At 44.9% G+C, this 20,236-nt stretch overlaps 1 protein-coding gene across 1 annotated transcript; it reads right to left on the bottom strand.

Annotated features, from left to right (window-relative positions):
• Nucleotides 1–499: 499 nt before the first annotated feature.
• PERP (p53 apoptosis effector related to PMP22) lies at nt 500–20,019 on the bottom strand. Its single transcript, XM_063309428.1, has 3 exons — nt 19,692–20,019; nt 5,773–5,916; nt 500–3,065 (listed from the first exon to the last, which is right to left on the bottom strand). Exons 1-3 carry the CDS (start codon nt 19,903–19,905, stop codon nt 2,854–2,856), a joined length of 570 nt encoding a protein of 189 aa, XP_063165498.1. The 5' UTR covers nt 19,906–20,019; the 3' UTR covers nt 500–2,853.
• Nucleotides 20,020–20,236: the final 217 nt, after the last annotated feature.

Below are 20,236 nucleotides of genomic sequence, written 5' to 3'. Positions count from 1 at the left end.
TGAACACTCAAGAATCTTTGTTTTGGCTTTGGCTTCTTGGATGCTGGAACAGTGGTGTAACTCAGTCTAGGCAAATCTAAATATGGTCCTTTGAAGTGATGTGTGATATTGTTTTATTACTGACCAAATGATAGAATATCAGCAAGAGCTAGACTCTGCCTTCAGCTATCATCTGATGATGGAAGTAAATGTGAGCTAAAGGAATTTAATCTGTATGAATTAAAGACCCTTTAATTTTTATTCTATTAGTTTCTTTAAAAACTTCTTGTTGCCAAAACATAATCCTACTTATGTTTATCCAGAAAAAGCAAACTCTATGAAGGCAATGGGCTCATTTCCATAAAGTGGATGGAAGATTTCTGTCTTCAATTGTAGATTACAATATTTACAGAACACATAGGCAGTATTTCATATCTCTTTAAAAAAAACTATGTTCTATCACAATCCAATATAGCATAAAATACAACGTAACTTTAAATAATGTGGATTCACATGAGAATTTCTTATGTACCTTAAGCAACTTTTATTAATCAACTCATGCAACAGTGGGTGGATTACTTTTGAGAACAATCATCGTAAACTTACAAAACAGTCATATCTGAAATTATACATGGGAATATACAATATTTCTGCAAGTACAAAATAAGCTTCTACCAAAAGGTACAAAATATATGGTAGACTTTTTTTTACTAATATACTGTACACTCAGAGGGCTGTCAGATTAACAATGGATTTAATGGTGTTAAAGTTTTCACATATTCTAATCAGGGATTCCACCCATGATAATATCTTCAGTGATTGCTTAACTTTATTACTGAAATTAATGGAATTTAATTCTCTGCAATCTTCTCTGTGTTTATTTAGGATTAAGACCTACTGAACTCTGTGTTCTGTTGCTGACTAGACATCCATAGAATTATGCCAGGATTGACAGGCAGAGTTGGAATTTTGAAAGTGTGCTGTAGGCATTTGGGCAATCTGACTGCCAAAGGTGTATCTGTTTACACAATGGCTGCCACAGGGTGTGTTGGTAGGTGGGCAGCAAATCACAGAAATCCTTTAAAAAGGCAAAATGACGTGGTTATTCCCATTTAGCCCATTCCACCAATGCTTTGTACCACTGCAATTTATCATTGCCTTTCTTTTCCTAGGCAGATAAAGTGCTAGGCTTATACCCAAGTACTACTTTTATTTTGGAACAACATGGGGTGGGGGGGCGGTCTACATGAGATCCAGAGGCATTATTTTAAATAAAATGTCATGGGCTGGCACTTTGCTTTGCAGCATGGAAGCATTCCATATAATTTAATTAAAAAATAAAATCCAGAGCTTCAGGCACCTGACTAGCCCCACTGGAGCTGTCCTCAGGTATACTGTGCCCATAGGTACCACACTGCCTACCTGTGAATTACACTGTAAATGCTTGAATTTGGAAAGCTCAGTCTAGATTATTAGTCCACTACTGATTAATTAATCCTGAAGAACCTTATCCAAAAGTTTAACTGCCTTGTAAAACCACCTTATAGAGGTATTCTACCCTTTTGAAAAATCAACCACTCATGGGAGCTATCCTAATCTACCCTTTGATTCAACGCCATTCGAATCCTAGATAAGCGTATGGGGTGTGGTGATAAAATGAGATGAGAAGGTTGGCAGCAGAGAAGCACGTTTCGAATTGCAGCTATTCAATATACTGTACCAGCTTCCTTTTGTTGTCTAATAAATTGGGGAATCTAACAGTTATCTGGGTTTTTGTTTTTTGCTTTAAATCCATATATACTGAGAATAAAGTTGTAATATCAGATATTGGGGAGAAGGGAAATTCAAAGTATAATTCTAAAGTTTTAGCTTCTGCCTAATTTCAATTTATGAGACATATGCCGTATTTTATTTATTTATTTTCTATCCCTTTATTTTTATAAACAACTCAAGGCAGCAAACATACCTGATACTCCTTCCTCCTCCTATTTCCCCCACAACAACAACCCTGTGAGGTGAGCTGGGCTGAGTGTGTGTGACTGGCCCAAGGTCACCCAGCCGGCTTTTATGCCTCAGATGGGACTAGAACTCTCCTACTACGCCTGATTGGCTCTTGGGCTGAGAGAGGGGGACTGGCCCAAGGTCACCCAGCCAGCTGTTCAGAAGTACGCAGGTAAATTCAGATGGAAGAGCCTTGGCATTTACCACCAATAGCATTATGCATTTACGCTTTCTCTCCCAAGAAACACAAAATGGCTAACTTCCCGACACTAATTATCTCAATAGAGCAGAGTTATCATATTCATAACCTCATCTAGAAGCATCCAATGATGGGGTGGGTGGGTTATCACATAAATTCTTTAGTGTGAGATACCTGCACATACATGTTCATTTTTTAATATCAAGTAAGCTATGAAGCATTGTTGCAGCAGAAATGCCAGTAAAATAATAAAATTTTAGCAGAATCCAGTGCTTAGACGATTGCGTACCGAATGTATAAATAGCTACACTTTCAAACATTCTTTTATTAATGTATATTGGGTAAGGAGTTTGAACTACAGGCTAAAAAACAAAAGCTTACAATTGTCCAACAGTTAACCCCCCCGCACCCCTTTATATATACTCAGTAAAATATTACTATCTTGGAACATATCACTTTGCCAAAGCTTCTGTCCCCCACAAAAACCAATTAATTCCTGAAGGGAATTGTTTTTAGTTATCAAAATTCAGAATGCAATCTTTTTAATAAAATAAGTCTGAAAATAGGGATGTCTAAAAATAAACTGCATTTGTTATTCAAACAAACAAATAATCCTATGTCAGAAACAATATTGCTTTATTCCCTAGAAATAGTTTCTATTAAGTCCGCGCAGGTTATATGCCATCATGCCTGTAGGGTTTTATGTTACCCAGGACTTCATCTTCCCAGTTGGGAAGACAGCAGAAAAAGAACGCACAACCTATCACAATCACTGTACTTGCCCAACCAAAGCCGTAAGCCCAACTGAACATGTTGCTTCCTGTCAATATAATATCTTCGGTGTATTTCACTGGATAGATGACCAAGCTTAAAATCTGGAAAGCAGCTGGATGGAAATAAGGTGGAAAGAAAAAGCATTAAATAAAATCTCATACTGCACAGATATTTGCAGCAAATTGTATTTCCATTAGAAGAGATTAGGACAACCCCAACCCTGCTGGCCTCTTGTAAGATCCTAAAGACTTGCTTCTGTGACCTGGCCTGGGGCCCTGAGGGTGTGAAGGGACCCATCTCCTGGCTGTATTAGCGTTTGTTGACTGGGTTACTTCCTCGGCTGCTATGCATTTTAATTGTTGTTTTTATTATTATAATTTTTTTAATTTAATGCTTGCTGCCCAGAGTCACTTTTTGACTTTACAAATTGATTAATTGATTGAATAAATAAGAGGGATTGTCAATATAGCACATGAGATATCAGAGTATATGTCATACCCATAATAATTTATGTAGATAGATATAAAAGTTTCTAATTAAATCTCTTAAAGTTTCAGCATTCTTTCTTGCATGGTATCTCACAAGATGGGGTTGAGATTGCTGGAATCTAGTCTAGGGGGAATCATCCAGCATTAGAGACATGGCTGAACTCTGTCTGCTAATTTTCAATGAATTACTTCTGTAATTATTGGTAAAACCAATAATTGGTCTTACCAATAATTACAGATTTTCCAAGTCTCTTTTCCAGAGACTTGGAAAATTTCGTATTAGTGATGTCTTTTCCCATCAACACAAAAATTGTTGAAAATTACTTTTTCAGAAAAAAATTTGAGTATACAAAACTTAAACATGGGAAAGCATCTATCACACAAGATGTATGAAGCATCACTAAACATGTGTGTAGCAATCAGACAAGTGAATATTAATGTGATGTTTACATCTGTTTCACACAAGTAAGTTATCACAGAACTAGGAGCCATTGGGCAAATTCCCTTCTCAAAGCAAGAATCCAGCACAACTGATTCTACTGTCAAACCACTTCTTTGAAGTTTTCCCTAACATTCCACTGGAACCTGCCTTCCTGTAACTTCAGAGCATTCTTAAATATCTTGCACTTGGGATAACAGAAATCATAGCTGTCTTCTGTGTAATGTTCCTTCAGATACTTGAGGATTGCTATCAAATCCTCCCAGTACAGTTGGGGGTTTTCTGTTGTTGCAAAGCTCAACATATTTAGCCTTCCATGTGTCTTCTCACAGAGAGAAGTTTTAGTTCTATGATCATGTTGGCCTTCTTTGAAACCATTACAACTTATCTGAATCTTCTTCAACCATGGTGCCCAAAACTGGCCAGGTATTCAAGATAGGTTATGACCAATATAGAATAGAATGGAACTCATACTTCCTGTGATTTGGAAACTATGCTTCTATTGATGCAACCTAAAACCATATTTGACTATTTGCAGCCATGCATATTCAGCATGATCATCTACAATTCCAATTTTTGCATAACTATTACTAAACCAGGTTTCCCCTATCCAATATTAGCACATCTGATTTCTTTTTCTTAAATGACTAACTTTGTATTTGCCTCTGCTCAATTTTATTCTGTTATTTCCAACTCCTGTTTCTACCCCAGGAGTAGGCAATCCATAACCACAGAGAATAACCAGTACTCCAAGACTGCACAGCACAATTTTGGATGTTGTATTCAGAGAGAGAGTTAAGTGTGGGAATAGCAGTGTTTTGCCACTCCCATTCCCACTCGTAATGGCCCCATACATGCCAAAATAAGACAGAAATCTGACTACCCTCTTCCACTAGTATCACCATGAATAGTTTCTTGCAGCTTTCCAAAAACCTGAAGGCTGAATTAAAACTTCCAACTCTCAGAAGCTGCTCAACTTGACTTAACCTATTAAAATAATTTTGTTTTGTGCTTCCATCTTTAAGGATTCTAGTAGTCACGCCTAATTCTGCCTTCAGCTAATCTAGAAAGCATTCCTTCCACCTCCTCATCCAAGTCATTAATAAAAACACTGAAGGGCGTGAGATCCAGATGAAGGCTCTAGTTGAGTTTCTGCACTGCACTAAGACTTGGTTGGATAACCATGGTTTTTTAATAAATGATTTGCTAAGGTTTCACAACACATTAATCCATAACTATGCTTCACAAATCATCCTAGCTAAATTCATGCAAGACAATAAACCCAAACCAAAGAAACCTCATTACAGCTTAGCACAGTGTACAAAGTCATTCTTTTTATAAATGATTCTCAAGCTAGCTGTGGTTCAACCACAACTAACTTGCTCCATAGAATTCTATGGGCATTTTTGTCAAATGTTTTGAAGAGATTAAGATATAGTATGTCCACAATATATAAGGGAATATATTTACGCAATAATTTTTTGGGGGGAAATTTATGTAATTGTGGATTTATGCAATCAAATGCTCATGTGATATATCTTTAATAACACATCCCAACAGTAATATTCTAAAATACATAAAGGTTCCTCCAAAAATGAAGATATTTGCCTATTAAAGAGTAACCTGGGGAAGGCTAATTAGAAACTAAATGATGGCTTGATATTGGCCAGTTTCAATTAAGAAAGCTGACCACAGTATATCTGAGTCTGGACAGAAAGCTAATTGTTGCTAATATGAAATCTAAGAAAAGTGGTGCCGGAGGAGGAAAGAGCTGAATAATAACTTAAGGCTTGGCATGACTCATTTTGACATATCCTAGAGAGAAGCATATTTCAGGAAAGTCATATCAATTATAATTGGTCAGAAAATCAGTGTCTTATTTACAGGCTTACCAGCAACAAAAAGCAAGCCTCCAATTCCTCGAACAAAGTTAAACCGCAGTATTTCAATGGAAAATGCTATGACTGCTAAGCAGAAACAGATGCAGACGATGATAAAACCAACAAGATAAGTAGCAGCAGCAGCTCTGCCCCAACCTTTGAAGAAAAAAAAATAAGGAATGAGAAACATAAATACCTTGTACGTAAATACACACATTTTGCATTAGTTAAACGTAAGCTTAGAAAAATGTTGGTTAAAGGGATTGAGCAGAATCTTGCTTCTATTGTTAAAGGCATTATGAAATATTGTGATGCTTCTTCTCATCTGACACAATTTATCATGTGTCTTTTTTAAAAGTTCACCTGAAAAGTCTTAGGACATTTTATATGCATTTTCCTAATATATATTTGTACACAACTTTGCTTTCTACAAACCTTTTCTGCATAAATTGTTTTATGCTGCATAGGTGTATACAGTAGTAAAAATAATGTATAAAATTATAAGGGTCGCTTTGGTGAGATGGGCGGTGAAGAAATGTGAGGAATAAGTAAAATAAAATAAATAAAATATATGCTTTATGTATTTTTTAAAAAACAACAAATAGCAATACAGGACAGGACAGGACAAGACAGGAACAATGTAAAAAAAAAAAAGCTCTCTCTTATAAGTAATGTTCCAGGCCCTAAAAAAATCTAGGTAAAGGTAAAGGTTTCCCTTGACGTTAAGTCCAGTCGCGTCCAACTCTAGGAGGCGGTGCTCATCTCCATTTCAAAGCCGAAGAGCCGGCGTTTGTCCGTAGACACTTCCGTAGTCATGTGGCCAGCATGACTACACGGAACACCGTTACCTGCCCGCCGAAGCGGTACTTATTAATCTACTCACATTTGCATGTTTTCGAACTGCTAGGTTGGCAGGAACTGGGACTAGCAACAGGAGCTCACCCCGTCACGTGGATTCAAACCGCCGACCTTCCGATCGGCAAACTCAGCAGCTCAGCGGTTTAATCTGCAGCGCCACCATGTCCCTTAAAAATTCTACTTACTAATAAATTGGCAGAAAAGCCTTGCCTAGATTGGAAGGCAAAAGGATGGAGAAGGAAGTTTGGTCTAGTGCAGCCTCTCAACTTTTTGACCCTGGAGGAACCCTTGAAATATCTTTCAGGCCTCAGGGAACCCCTGCACATTCAGGCTCAAATATAGGCCAGAAGTTACAAAATTATTATATTCGTTTCATGTGTGGGCCTGGATATATGCATTAACAGTGTTCTTAAACTAAAAATAGAGAATGAAACTTACCTCTTTAATGTAAAGTTGCCTGAATTTGAAATAATTTTTTAAAATAAATCATGATCTCCTAGGGAACCCCTAGTGACCTCTCCTGGAATCCTGGTTGAGAAACCCTGGTCTAGTGGTTAAGGCACCAGGCCAGAATCCAGAAGACTGAGAGTTCTAGTTCTGCCTTAGATGAAAGCTGGCTGGGTGACCTTGGGCCAGTCCCTCTTTCTCAGCCCAACTCACCTCACAGGGTTGTTGTTGTGGGGAAAATAGGAGGAGGAAGGAGTATTCAGTATGTTCACTGCCTTGAGTTATTTGTTAAAAAAAAATAAGGGCGGGATAAAAAAATCTAAAAAATGTACAGTTGAAATCCATCAATGAAGTAGGTAAGCCTTATTAAGACAATAAGCATGGCAAATCATGGATATTTTATGCTTCCCTTCTCAGCACAGACTGGAAGGTGATCTGACAATTCCACATATACTGTATCTTAGATTAACCATAATTTTGCATTATAGCCAATGCTAAAACTGTTTTTAATGTGTGACTGCTGACAAAAACCACCAAACAAGCTTCATAACTATGGCATGAATTTGGCTTGTTTTCATTAACCATAGTTATGAATAATCAAAGTTTCTCTGGGCTTTGAAATCATAAGAGATTGCTGTTAGTTTATATATGAAAACAGAAGCCTTCTGAACCATGGAGAGACGATGAGTGTCCAAACCCAAGGTTTCTTTCCTTCTAACAATGAACCAGACATGGGCAACCTATGTCCACATATATCCTCCTACCACCTTGAGATTAGTCTTTAATTTTTTTCAAGTTTCTCTTTGCTTTTGCCACCATCCCCTTCTAAATAAGGATGGAATTAGGAGCAGAAAAATCTCAGATAGCTTTTCCTCTCACAGTTAAGACACCCACAGACGGGCATCCATCCTCCCTCATTTCATCCCTTAAAACAAGCTGGGTAAGCTGGGTTGGGGGAGAAAGTCCAGGGCAATCTCACTTAGTCATCTGTATGGTCAAACAGAGAGTGTGTCATGCGCTGCCTACCTCCGAGTAATACTCAGACGCTGATTCTGTGAAACAGGCTCTGATTTATTCGCAGTGTAGGTACAGTATAGGAAAAAAGCTGAGAGTGACAGGAGCGCGCCGGTGCGGGGTTTAAATACCCCGCGCCGGTCAGCGCCCCCTCACTCGCGGTTACGTCACCCCCCCTTTGTCCAACACGTTGTCCTGCCGGTAGGTGAGGGGTTGCGAGGCCCCGCTGGCGTTCCGGGATCGCCCATCATCGGTTTCCCTATTCCTCCGGTGATTGCTGTCAGCTGGGCGATCTCCGTTGCGTTAGCGCTAACAGCTTGGGTGTGCCTCGCGATCCGTTTAGCCATTGTCTCTTGTCCTTCAGTCTTTGTAAGTTGATGGCTACTTATCTTGAGCCCCTTCCCCTGTTTCCTTGTTATTGTCATGTGTGCCATTGCGCTGATGTCTTCAGCTCAACGGCACTCATGACATACTGCCCCCTGTCCGAATAGTGCCCCCCCCCCGGTTTTCTGGTTTTTACCAGGAGAGCTGTCAAAATGGTTTTTTTTTTTGGTTTTTTTTTTTAATTTCCCGCCGGAGTGTTTTTCGCCCCTCCCTTTGTTCCGCCCTCTCCCACGTGTCTCTCTAGGGTGTGTTCTTGGTGCGCATGCCCAGGTCACACCCTGGGCGTGCGCATGCTCCGGCCACACCCTGTTTGTTTGGCTCAGTTCGACGAGGAGAGAGGCGTGGCTGGTCGGGTGCTTATCAGCTCCAGGTAGGGCCCTTCTTTTTTATTCTGAGTGCGTCGCCTTTGTTATGTGTGCTCCTGGGCGTTGCCCCCAGGATGCACTGTTGACTTGTTTGCCACTCCCCCGTGGGCCCGGGGCGGGGGGAGGGTGCTGGCGACCGCTTGTTACTGCCTCGTGGGCCCGGGGCGGGGGGGGTGAGTCCCGGGGGGTGGAGGTCCACCCAAGTCGCGGGCTTGGGGGGGCCCTTTCCCTTGGGGCACGGTAGGCGGGGGGGCCCGCAGGGGAGGGGTTGTGCAGGTGACGGTTTGCTAGCCTTGGTTTTGGCTTGTCGGGGTATGCCCGGTGAAAAGCCCAGGTCAGGTCAGGCGCGTTAACGTTGTGCGCCGCCACCCATTCTGGGTGGGGGAAGTGTTTCCACCTGACCAAATAGTGTAAAGTCCCCCGTTGCCTGCGAGAGTCGAGTATGTCCCTTACGTCAAAGTGATGTTGCCCGTCGATCATCACCGGTGAGGGCAGTGGCGTGCTTGGGTGCCATCGAGAGGTGGTTGCCGGTTTCAGGAGGCTGGTGTGGAACACCGGGTGGAGTCTCCGTAGGTTGTGTGGCAGGTCCAAGCGTATTGCCACCGGGTTCACCATCTGCGTGACTCGGAACAGCCCGATGTACTTAGGCCCCAGTTTTTTCGAGGGTTGGGGCGACTTTAGGAATTTGGTGGATAGGTAGACCATATCCCCCGCTTGGAACATCGGTTGTTGGCGCCGGTGCTTCTCGGCCTGCTCTTTGTAGGCCGCCTGTGCATTCTTCAGCGCTGCCGTGATTATTGGCCACGATTCCGCAATCTTCCGTCCCCAGTCGCTAGCGTCCACCTGGGGTTCCGGGGGTTGTGGTAGCTCCGGTATGGGGACGAAGTCGCGCCCCGAGACTACCTCGGAGTTTTCCCCGTGCTCGTGTGGACGGCGTTGTTGTATGCGACTTCGGCGAATGGGAGCAGTTCGGCCCAGTCGTCTTGATGATAGTTGGTGTATGAGCGTATGAATTGCTCTAGGGTGGCATTAAGGACCTCTGTGGCTCCGTCCGTCTGGGGGTGCCAGGCAGTGGATAGGGCCTGTTGGGTCCCCGTCAGCTTTAGAAAGGCCCGCCAGAACTTAGAAGTGAACTGTGTGCCCCTGTCGGTCACCACACGTGCGGGACATCCGTGTAACCTGTACACGTGGATGAGGAAGAGTTTGGCTAGTTGTTGTGCGGACGGGACCGACGTGCAGGGGATGAAGTGGGCCTGTTTCGAGAAATAATCCTTCACCACCCAAATGGCCGTTTTCTTCTGGCTGGGTGGGAGGTCCACTATAAAATCCATAGAGATTTCCTCCCATGGGTGGGAGGGTTCTGCCACCTGTTGTAAAAGCCCCGCGGGTTTGCCTGGTGTCCGTCTGGCCCTAGCGCACGTTGGGCAGGACGCTACGTATGCTTTCACATCTCGTCTTAGCGCGGGCCACCAGAATTGACGCCTTGTTAGGTGTAGGGTCTTAAGGAACCCAAAGTGTCCCGCTTGCTTGGCGTCGTGTGATCTGTGCAAGATCGCTTGGCGTTGCGCGTCCGGGACATAGATTCTGCCTTCCCCCCATGCCAGGTCCTGTGCCATCGTTACCTTGTCGGGGTTTGCCAGGAACCAGGGGTCGGTTTTGAGGGCGGCGGCGAGGTCCGTGCGTATCCCCCCTGGTAGTTGCGGTTGGCGTCATCTGGTCACAGGTTGTCCCGCCGTTGGTTGCGCTGTAGAGTCGAGCTGCCTCCGAGCACCGCTTCGGGTGGTCACGGCCATCCCCAGTTGCGAGGCGGATAGGACCGTCCCAATGGTGTCTGGGGCGGGTTCTTCGTCTTGGGACAGTCGGGAAAGGGCGTCGGCCAGGAAGTTCTTTTTACCCGGCATGAACTTCAGCTGGAAGTTGAAGCGGCTGAAGAATTGGGCCCATCGGACCTGTTTTGGGCTGAGGCGTCTGGGCGTTCGGAGGGCCTCGAGGTTCCGGTGGTCGGTCCAGACCTCGAATGGTTGGGTGGCTCCCTCGAGTAGGTGTCGCCATGTTTCTAGCACCGATTTTACCGCGAAGGCTTCTTTCTCCCAGACGTGCCATCGCCTTTCTGTCTCGGAAAATTTCCTCGACAGGTAGGCGCATGGTTTCAGGAGTCCTGTGGGGTCCTTTTGGAGTAGGATGGCCCCCAGGGAGAAGTCTGAGGCGTCGGCTTGGACCACGAATGGCCGTTCTGGGTCCGGGTGCACGAGGATTGGCTCCGTGGTGAACAGCGCTTTCAGCTTGTTGAATGCAGTCTGGCACGCGGGAGTCCAATTCAGTACTGTGCCCGGGTTCTTGGCGCGATGGGTGTCCCCCACCCCTTTGGTTTTGAGGAGGAGCACTTTGTACTGGAAGGCGCCTAGGGGGCAGTTGAACGCAGTCTTCCATTCGTCCCCCTCCCTGATTCAGATGCGGTAGTACGCCTCGCGAAGGTCCAATTTGGAAAAGACTTTGCCCGTGGACAGGTGGGCGAGCATGTCTTTCACCAGGGGTAAGGGGTATTTGTTGGACAGGGAAGCCGCGTTTAGGCCCCGGTAGTCGGTGCAGAGCCGTAGGGTGCCGTCTTTCTTCTCCCGGAATAAGACGGGGGCTCCGACCGGTGAGCATGCTGGCTCTATGAATCCCCTCTCTAGGTTTTTATCGATGAACTCCCGGAGGGTTGCCATCTCCTTCGGGGTCATCGAGTAGATCTTCGGTCTAGGTAAGGGGACGTCGGGCAGCAGGTCGATCCGGCAGTCCGTCTTGCGGTGGGGGGGTAGTTGGTCAGCTTCCGCCTCTCCGAAGACCTCGGAGAAGTCAGCGTATTGTTCCGGTAGGTCTGCTGTGGTAGCGGCGTTGTCCTGTGTAGTCGCCTCTGCTCGTCCCACAGTGGGGTTGGTTCTGCCCGCCGGAACTGGTGCCCGATACTCGCCGTCGCCAAATGTGAAGGTGCGGGTCTCCCAGTCGATGCGCGGGTTGTTTGTCGCGAGCCATGGCATTCCTAGGACTGCAATGGGTCGTCCGATGTGGGTGACGACGAACGATGTGCATTCGGTGTGAGTGCCCATTTGCAGGGTGACCGGCCCCGTTTGCATCGTGGCTGGTTTCCCTCCCGCTGTAGAGCCGTCCAGCTGGTGGAATGCCAACGGCGTGGGGAGGGGGAAGCAGCGGAGGTCGAGTTTGGCGACTAAGTCGGGGTGGATGAGGTTTTTTGAGCACCCCGAGTCCACTAGTGCCGCGGCCGTGGTGGCTCCGTTGCCGGCAGAGAGTTTAATTGCCGCCATTATCACGGAGCTTTCGCCGTTCCGTCGGGGTGGTCCGCGCTGCTGTCCCACCGCCTGCCTCGCAACGCGTTTCAGGGCAGGCGGGGAGTGTTTCCCGCCGGCTGGTCTGGGTCTACGTCGTCCTCTTCCCCCCAGTAGGCGTCCCCGCCTTCCTCTGGTGTCGCTGTGGCTCCGGTCATTCGGCGGTGAGGGGGCGGCGGCGGGTTAGGTGGTTTGGGGCTAGTTTTCGGGGTGGGTTTAGGCACACTGGTCGGCGGTCGGTTGGCGAAGCAATCTGCCGTCTTGTGCCCTAGTTTTCCACACCTCCCGCAGGGCCCCCGATTAAATTTCTTCTTTGGGTATGTGGGGCCGGCCGTCCCCACGTGTGATGCGGGTACCTTTTTGCAGGTGTTCTTCGTGTCTTCCGTAGTTGACATGAGGAAGGTGCGGTGCACGTGTTCTGCTTTCCCCGCGAGGTGGATCCACCCGTGCAGAGTTTCTGGGTCGTCGCGGTAGAGGGCCCATTGAAGTACGTCGCGGTTGAGCCCCCTTTTGAACATTTCCAGCAGGGTGGTCTCGGACCAGTCGTTGACCTTCCCCGCGAGGGCTTTGAACTCGAGGGCGTAGTCTGGGACAGTGCGTGTGCCCTGTTTAAGTCTTTGGAGTGCGCTTTTCGCCCTCACTTTGGCTAGTGGGTCCTCGAAGTAATTTTTCATCTCATTGATGAAGGCGGGGAAGTTGGCGAGGGCAGGGGAGCTGGACTCGTACAGTTGGACGTACCAGTCCGCCGCCCGGTCTTGTAGTTTGATCGCCACGGCAGCGATCTTGTCCGCTTCGGAGTCGTAGGAGTGTCCGTGCCTCCCCATGAACTCCCTGGCGTTCGTGATAAAGAACGACAGTTTCGCAGGGTTCCCATCAAAGAAGATGGGGAAGTCCTTTGGGGCCCGGGCGTTTTGTGCACCCCTTCCTCTCGCTTCCCGGCCTGTGGTGTCGTCCGCCTGGGCCGTCTGTTGACCTTCATTTGGCCCGTGGGGGTTCGGCGCTTCGCTCGGGGTGTGGACCTGTGCGGGGATGTCGTTGGGCGGCGCGGGGGGCATGAGCGACTGAAGCATGGTCCGGAGTTCCTTCAGTTGGGTCTCCATGGCCGCGAGTCTAGCTTGTGCGTCCTCGTCCGCGATCCGCGCCGCTGCTGGGGCTGGTTCCGTCGGTGTGTCGGCGGGGGTGGGTTGCCGGTGGGGTTCAGTCTCTCTCGGCCGTTGGTCCGCTTCCTCCGCCGTCTGCTGGGTTGCTTCATCGTCCTCCCCCGTGCTTGCCGCCGTTGGGCTGCCGCTCCACGCCCGTTGCTGGGGTGCGATGTGGGGCGCGGGGTTCTCCGCTGGTCTCGGGAGGTATGTTGCTCCCTCCCGTGGTCGGGTTGCCTCCGTCGCCATCTCCCCTTGGGGTTGGAGCTGAGGCTCGGGTTGGGTCGGGTGGGCGTCCATGGCTCCGGGAGTCCGCGGTACCTCTGGCCTCGATCGGTCCTCCTCTGCTTCTTGCCGTGCGGCTCGCCCCCCTTGTCCGCGTCGCGCCGGCCTCATCTTCCTGGTCTTCTCGCCGTCTACTCCTCCCGCGGCTCATTGTCGTCCGGTGGGGCTCGGCGAGGCTGAGTTTATGACTCTCAGCTTTATGTCATGCGCTGCCTACCTCCGAGTAATACTCAGACGCTGATTCTGTGAAACAGGCTCTGATTTATTCGCAGTGTAGGTACAGTATAGGAAAAAAGCTGAGAGTGACAGGAGCGCGCCGGTGCGGGGTTTAAATACCCCACGCCGGTCAGCGCCCCCTCACTCGCGGTTACGTCACCCCCCCTTTGTCCAACACGTTGTCCTGCCGGTAGGTGAGGGGTTGCGAGGCCCCGCTGGCGTTCCGGGATCGCCCATCATCGGTTTCCCTATTCCTCCGGTGATTGCTGTCAGCTGGGCGATCTCCGTTGCGTTAGCGCTAACAGCTTGGGTGTGCCTCGCGATCCGTTTAGCCATTGTCTCTTGTCCTTCAGTCTTTGTAAGTTGATGGCTACTTATCTTGAGCCCCTTCCCGTTTCCTTGTTATTGTCATGTGTGCCATTGCGCTGATGTCTTCAGCTCAACGGCACTCATGACAGAGTGCGACTGGACCTCCCCAGTCCAAGTGCAGCATCTTAACCATATTAGCACAGCTTAGCTTTATGTGTCTCTAACTTTCCTCTTTTCAATGAGACTTTTTCTAAATCAAAGAGCCTAAACAGTGTGTCCTTTCCACCTAAACATATTGCTTCTGCCCTTATAGCTTTTCTTTGTTTTTTCTGTGATCTAGTGCCAGGTCATGGTTTGCTTAACTGTAGTTTACTGATTAAGCTACAATTGGATAAGTTTACAAAACAAGTAAATAACTTTAATGATTAGGACCTAGTCCTATATCTCAGTACCTTTTTAGAAATGGTGTTCGTACAGCATCGTATTTAATACTCCAAATACAGTTTCATCAGTGAGACAGTTGATAAATCAAACCTTACCGTAACAGCTCTAGGTTATACTTCTGATTAGTGTAAATGCAATAAATTTTACGTTTAATTCTTTCCCCTACAATTCCCAATATGGACTTTATTTATTTTTTATAGCAACCATAACCTCGTCATCTTCCAGGTATATGGACTTCAACACCCAGAATTTCCCAGCCACCTTGGCTACAGCAGAGAATTCAGGATAATTCTCAGAAATCTTCACATCAGATTACTCACATTGGGGAAGACTGCACTAGTTCAACATTTTCATCTATCATAATCCCAAGTTCCTTCTCTCGGTCAGTGATCACTTGCTTATACCCTATCAATATATACATACAGGTATGATTTTTAAATCTTCCATGTGTATTACTTTACACTAAATTACATTTGCCCACCCTCCAGATTGGTAACATTCTTTTGGAGCATTTCAGTTTTTCTCTTCTTGATCCTCAGACAACTTGGTCCCTTCCAGAACATTTACGAATGTGTTAGAATACTCATCTAACTATAGAACCTTGGATTAACTCACTGCTTACAATTGTCCATTATGAGAAACAACTGTCACTATCCTTTTTGTAGTTTGGTGCCCAAAAGTGGAGACAGTATTTACTCTCTGACCAAGAGTGGGGTTCAAACCCACATGATCATGCATCCATTGGATCTTAAATCCAATGCTTTAACCACTTGATTAACCTGGTGTCATAACCAACCCATTTTTTGATGCCATACTTGTGCTAATTTCCATTCCTTGAGGGGCCAATCTTAATACTTTCTCAGAAGATCACCACTTCATATCTGATTTTTTTAAATCAAGTATGCTTTTTCTCAGTTTGCAAGCAAAGTCTAGAATTTAATCTGTGGTCATCTCTATTTATTGTAACTCCTCAATCTCTTACTGAAAATGTTAGTTTTGTCATAGGCTATTACCCTATATTTTCTACAGTGAAAATGACACATTAAGTATAATTATCCTCTTTTAATTATACTTAACTCCTCTGTCATCCAATGGTCCAATGGTTGTTGCACAATAAAGGAATCATCTGGGACAACTGCAAGTCTTGCACCATGACTAATATTAACCTGGTTTGCTACAAATTGAGAGTTAATTTTTAAAAGCAGTTTTTAATTTCAGAGTTAAAATTAAAGATATTATTAAAGATATTTCCATACTGGATAATAAAATTATCCAGTATGGAAAGAGGAAGAAAAGTTACACAGTAATAGAGGAAAGGAGAGATCCCATAGTTTACTCCTAAACCCTTACCTATGGCTGCTGGCTGAGGAATCATCAACACATTTACAGCTATAACAACTCTAACAAATAATTGTTTAAAAAGTAAAAGATATAGCAAGTTCGAATTATATAGGCCTGACCTTGATTAGAACAGGTGATTAGAAAAGTTTATGACAACATCTCTCCTATAAAATTCAGACAACTGTTAACTACAATTTCATTTTATAATCTGTCTTTGCTGATGAGAGGCACCTTTTCATACTGGATTTCAGTACACCTCCACAAGCTGGACAAACTACAGTATATAAACTGAGAGCAAGGCCCACCCCCTCTTCACACTGAAGATGTTGCCTAGTCTGGCAATGAAATGTCTGCAAGAAAACAACAAAGCTCAGAGAGCACCAAGGACTCCACGGATTTCAGTTGTGTTGCTAATCATATTGTTCTAATACCGCTCTTATATTTCCACATTTTAAAAAGCAATTAACAATTAGTACTGTTGATGAAATTGACAACTTCTTAAAAGATGAAAGGAGATTTTGTTTGCGACGAATAGTGTTTGAGGCAAAAGCCATGTAAGAACCATAAATTCAGTTTTTCGGTTTCCTAAAAAATCTGCTCTAGAGAATTGGGGAACATTCCCCAAAAGTGTGGGATAACAGAGAGGCAGGAGGCCATATGAATAAGCATGACTTCCTCTGCCTACCTTATGCCTGGAAAGTGTGGAGTGATGGATGGGGTAACACTACTAATCCACATCCCTTTCGTTCTACAGGAAAAAATGATTATAGTTTTCTATTTTCTATCTGGAGAAGAAATAGCCAGAGTAGAAAAAAATGAAGCTTTATCCATCATCTATTCCATTTTCCTTCACCCCAATTTCTGTAACAAGCAACTGGGGTAGAGGCTATTCTTCAATGCAAAAAAAAATTTGGGGGGGGGGAGAAAAGATATATATGGTGCCATATTACATCTAGTTTAAGCAAATCTGAATTACTGACTCTGCAATTTAATTATCATTCCAAACAGAGAATACCTTCCTCCCCAATGCATAGGGAGTGGCTCTTTTTTGTACTCTGTGCAACTTTAATACTTAACAAGTACAATCTTGAATAAGAATCTGTGCCCAATGTTGGCCTGCATTAACAAGCAATCTTAGATTCCTTTTAAATGAAAGGGTAGAATAAAAGCAATGTGTGAATTATGTGCAGCTTTTAATCTGAGTAACACCATTTTATGTATTGAGTAATCCTTTCATGCACTGTATTTTTACCTTTTTTTAAAAATAAGGCACTGTTCAAATTGATAGCAAGTTCTTCAATCAGGTATATGCTGAAGTTTGCAATAATCTTACAAACCAGTTGATTTATTGCAACACATTAATCTTAGCTTGCTTGTGCAATTAGCTTGCATACAGCATAGTAAAGATAAAGGTTTCCCTTGACATTAAGTCCAGTCATGTCCGACTCTAGGGGGGGCGGTGCTCATCTCCGTTTCAAAGCTGAAGAGCCGGCGTTTCTCCGCAGACACTTCCGACAAAGATTTAATGTTCATTCCATTCCCAGTGCATGTTGAGCATATCACCCTTCTATCTAGGTATTCTTTACAAAACAGACAAAAAGTGCTATAAGAAAGTCCAGAATTTAAGCACTGTGTCTTTAGAAAATCTGCACACCTGAAACAGCAAACAACAGTTTGGCTTCCCTCACAAAAGTCTAGATTTAAATAAACAAGTCTATTTTAAAACATTTTCCCTGTGCACAAGTTGTAAATCCCCTTGATTTTATTTTTATGTTCCCAGATTGAACCACTGAGCCTCTTGCTTCTAGATTTTCCTATTTTATTTGCAAGCCAATGTTGTTAACCATATTTAATAGCTAATTATATTTAGAGAGCCCAAACATAAACATATACACAGACTACTTCTGGCCTCAAACATCTAGGTTAGAGCATAATTTGCCACCCTAACTTGACTAACCTCAGTGATCAAATCTACCCTGAACACAAGTGTTGCAAAAGAAGATGGGAAAATAGTTTTTGATCTTTACATCAAAACCAAGGTGTTTTATTTTGCTTAACATGATTTCAGATAAGCCAAATTTGATTCCAGCAAAGTTCTATGCAGCTGATCACTTGCTTGGGAAGGGATAAAAGACACTCCTCACAAAATTACTATCAACACTGACTCATAGCACAAGATATGCCATAAAAATAATATTCATGTATAAGCTCTCCACCAGGAGTTCAAGCTGGCTTGTGTAGGGGTCTCTCTTCATTTTATCTCCATAACAACTCTGTGAGGTAGATTGCACTGTCCAAGAATGACTGCCCCCAATCCTCTACTGTCAGTGTGGTAGTCCACAAGACTGTTCTCCTTCCCTAGAGGAACCCATTTTCAATAAGTGTTAGAGCTCCTCAGCAGCTTATCTGGCTTGTATAAAAGTTCTGTCTTGCTTAAACGATTCTCTAATTTTTTTTTGTCAAAACAATAGTTAAGTATAGATAAGTGTTAGAGTGAATGCTTACTATTTCTATTACAGTTCAAGAAATACACACACAGCAAAGTAGCTTGCATTTGGGAAGCACCACATTTAGACCATAAATTATAGCCATTTTTTAAAATATAGTTAGGGAACAAATGCAATCATCATTCTGACTTCTCCATTTAAAGGAAGAAAAAAAGGCGATTACCAGCAGATTTAAAAACAGCTCTAAAGGACATGCTTGGCAGCACCGAAGTTCCTCTGCTTCTACATCTCCAATATCCTTTGTCGTTCCATTAGTTCTCAGGGCACCATTTCACAGACACTCAATCTTCTGTAATTGGCACCCTCCAGATGTTTTGGGAACCCAAAAACACTTTGCTGTTTGGAAATGCTGGTAATTGCCATCCCAACATATCTGGAGGCATAAAGCTGAGGAAACCTAAGTTAATGTATCACTGTATCACACAAAGACTATCATGGCAATATGTTAAAAACTTCTGGGTATGTATTTCCTTAACTACAAAAGGCACTGCAGATCTTCCCTATTTGGCCATCATTCAATTCTAGCTCAGTCTCAAAAGAGATTACAGGCTGATTTGGTGTCAAGTTACAACCAGTATTCAGGGGCAAAGGAAATGGTTGCTCCCCCACCCCCTCTTAAAACAAAGGCTATTTGATTCTTCAGCTCTGACCGAAGGTTGGTATTTCTGGTGGAGAACAGAAATAAAGACCTTCAGAGACTCCACTTCTGTGCATTAAAGCAAACCAACACTGGTGAGCAAAGCTTGTCAAAATAATATTTCTGAAGAAGTTTGATGAGTAAAGGGTGTGGCAACCAGTTTAACCACACCCCTTCCAACTAGTCTCGATGAATAATTTTCGATTGATACTGCAGTTCACCTTATTGCACTTTAAAATCCTTAGTTCAACAATCTAAATAATGAGGGTCTCACTGTCTGACTGTTACCCTCCATCTCTCCCTGCGCCTCGCTCTAGGGTTGTGTTACACTAACCCCGCTTTTGAATGGCTGCTCAGTCTAGTTTCTGCTCCTAATTACCTATTTCTCAGGCTCACCAGACCACTAGTTTTGCTTAAAGGCGACGACACTGCCACATATGTAATTGCTTTCCAAGCTAGGCCTGTATCCTTTAACGTGAATCGGTGCGCCCTTTGGCAACTGCGTCTCCCGGGGGAGTTTCTTCCCGGACACATTTTCCGATTAATTCTGACCTTTTCACCACCGTAACCCCCGCAAGGCTCAGAACATCGACTCAATAAAGCTAGACAGAAAACACCCTTTAGGCTAATGGTGCTCGCCATTTGCCGCCCAGACTTACTGTAATCCATGAGAGAATTGCAGATCCATTCCCCGTCCTTGGGGTTTTGTTTGTGACAGTCCCGCCACAACCAGGCTTTACGCACGTACGGGGCTTCGGCCGACTCCAACCATCCCTTGCCAGCCAATGCAATGATGCCAAGGATGATGGCTAAACCCAAGAGAAGGGGCAGGAGCCATCTGCACCTCCAGCAGGCCAGGCCGCACCTGAACATTTTGTGCAGACAGACTTCAGGGGAGGAAGAGGAGAGAAAGCAGGAAGCGTGGCTTCAAGGGCAATTTCCTCGGGCCGGGCTTGCGCCTGGGAGAGGCGGTAGGAAAGCGCCGGGCTTTTTAAGCGGCGGGCAAGGTTCGAAGGAGGGCGCCGCCCAGATTCCGGGCGCGGAGAGCGGCAGCAGGAAGAACCTGTCGAGCGAGGGAGGAACTGGTAATAAACAAACCTGGATTCCAAGCACACTCCTGGGCTTTTAACCCTTTCCTGACGGCAAGGTAGCATGCATATCCTGAGGTGCGGTTCTGTCAAGCTGCTGCTAATGAAAGGCGAAC

Source organism: Candoia aspera, chromosome 1 (assembly GCF_035149785.1).
Source record: "Candoia aspera isolate rCanAsp1 chromosome 1, rCanAsp1.hap2, whole genome shotgun sequence".
In the NCBI taxonomy this organism is placed as follows: domain Eukaryota; kingdom Metazoa; phylum Chordata; class Lepidosauria; order Squamata; family Boidae; genus Candoia; species Candoia aspera.
The sequence above is the reverse complement of the archived record's forward strand: the minus strand, read 5'-3'. Positions and strand labels throughout refer to the sequence as shown.

What these genes read in the sequence shown, in the direction of transcription:
- PERP (XM_063309428.1), bottom strand. Translation starts at nt 19,905, where the DNA reads ATGTTCAGGTGCGGCCTGGCCTGCTGGAGGTGCAGATGGCTCCTGCCC. An exon ending in CAATTCTCTCATGGATTACA is followed by an intron (nt 5,917 to 19,691) that starts GTAAGTCTGGGC and finishes TTTTCTTCAAAG; the next exon opens with GTTGGGGCAGAGCTGCTGCT. An exon ending in AGGCTTGCTTTTTGTTGCTG is followed by an intron (nt 3,066 to 5,772) that starts GTAAGCCTGTAA and finishes ATTTCCATCCAG; the next exon opens with CTGCTTTCCAGATTTTAAGC.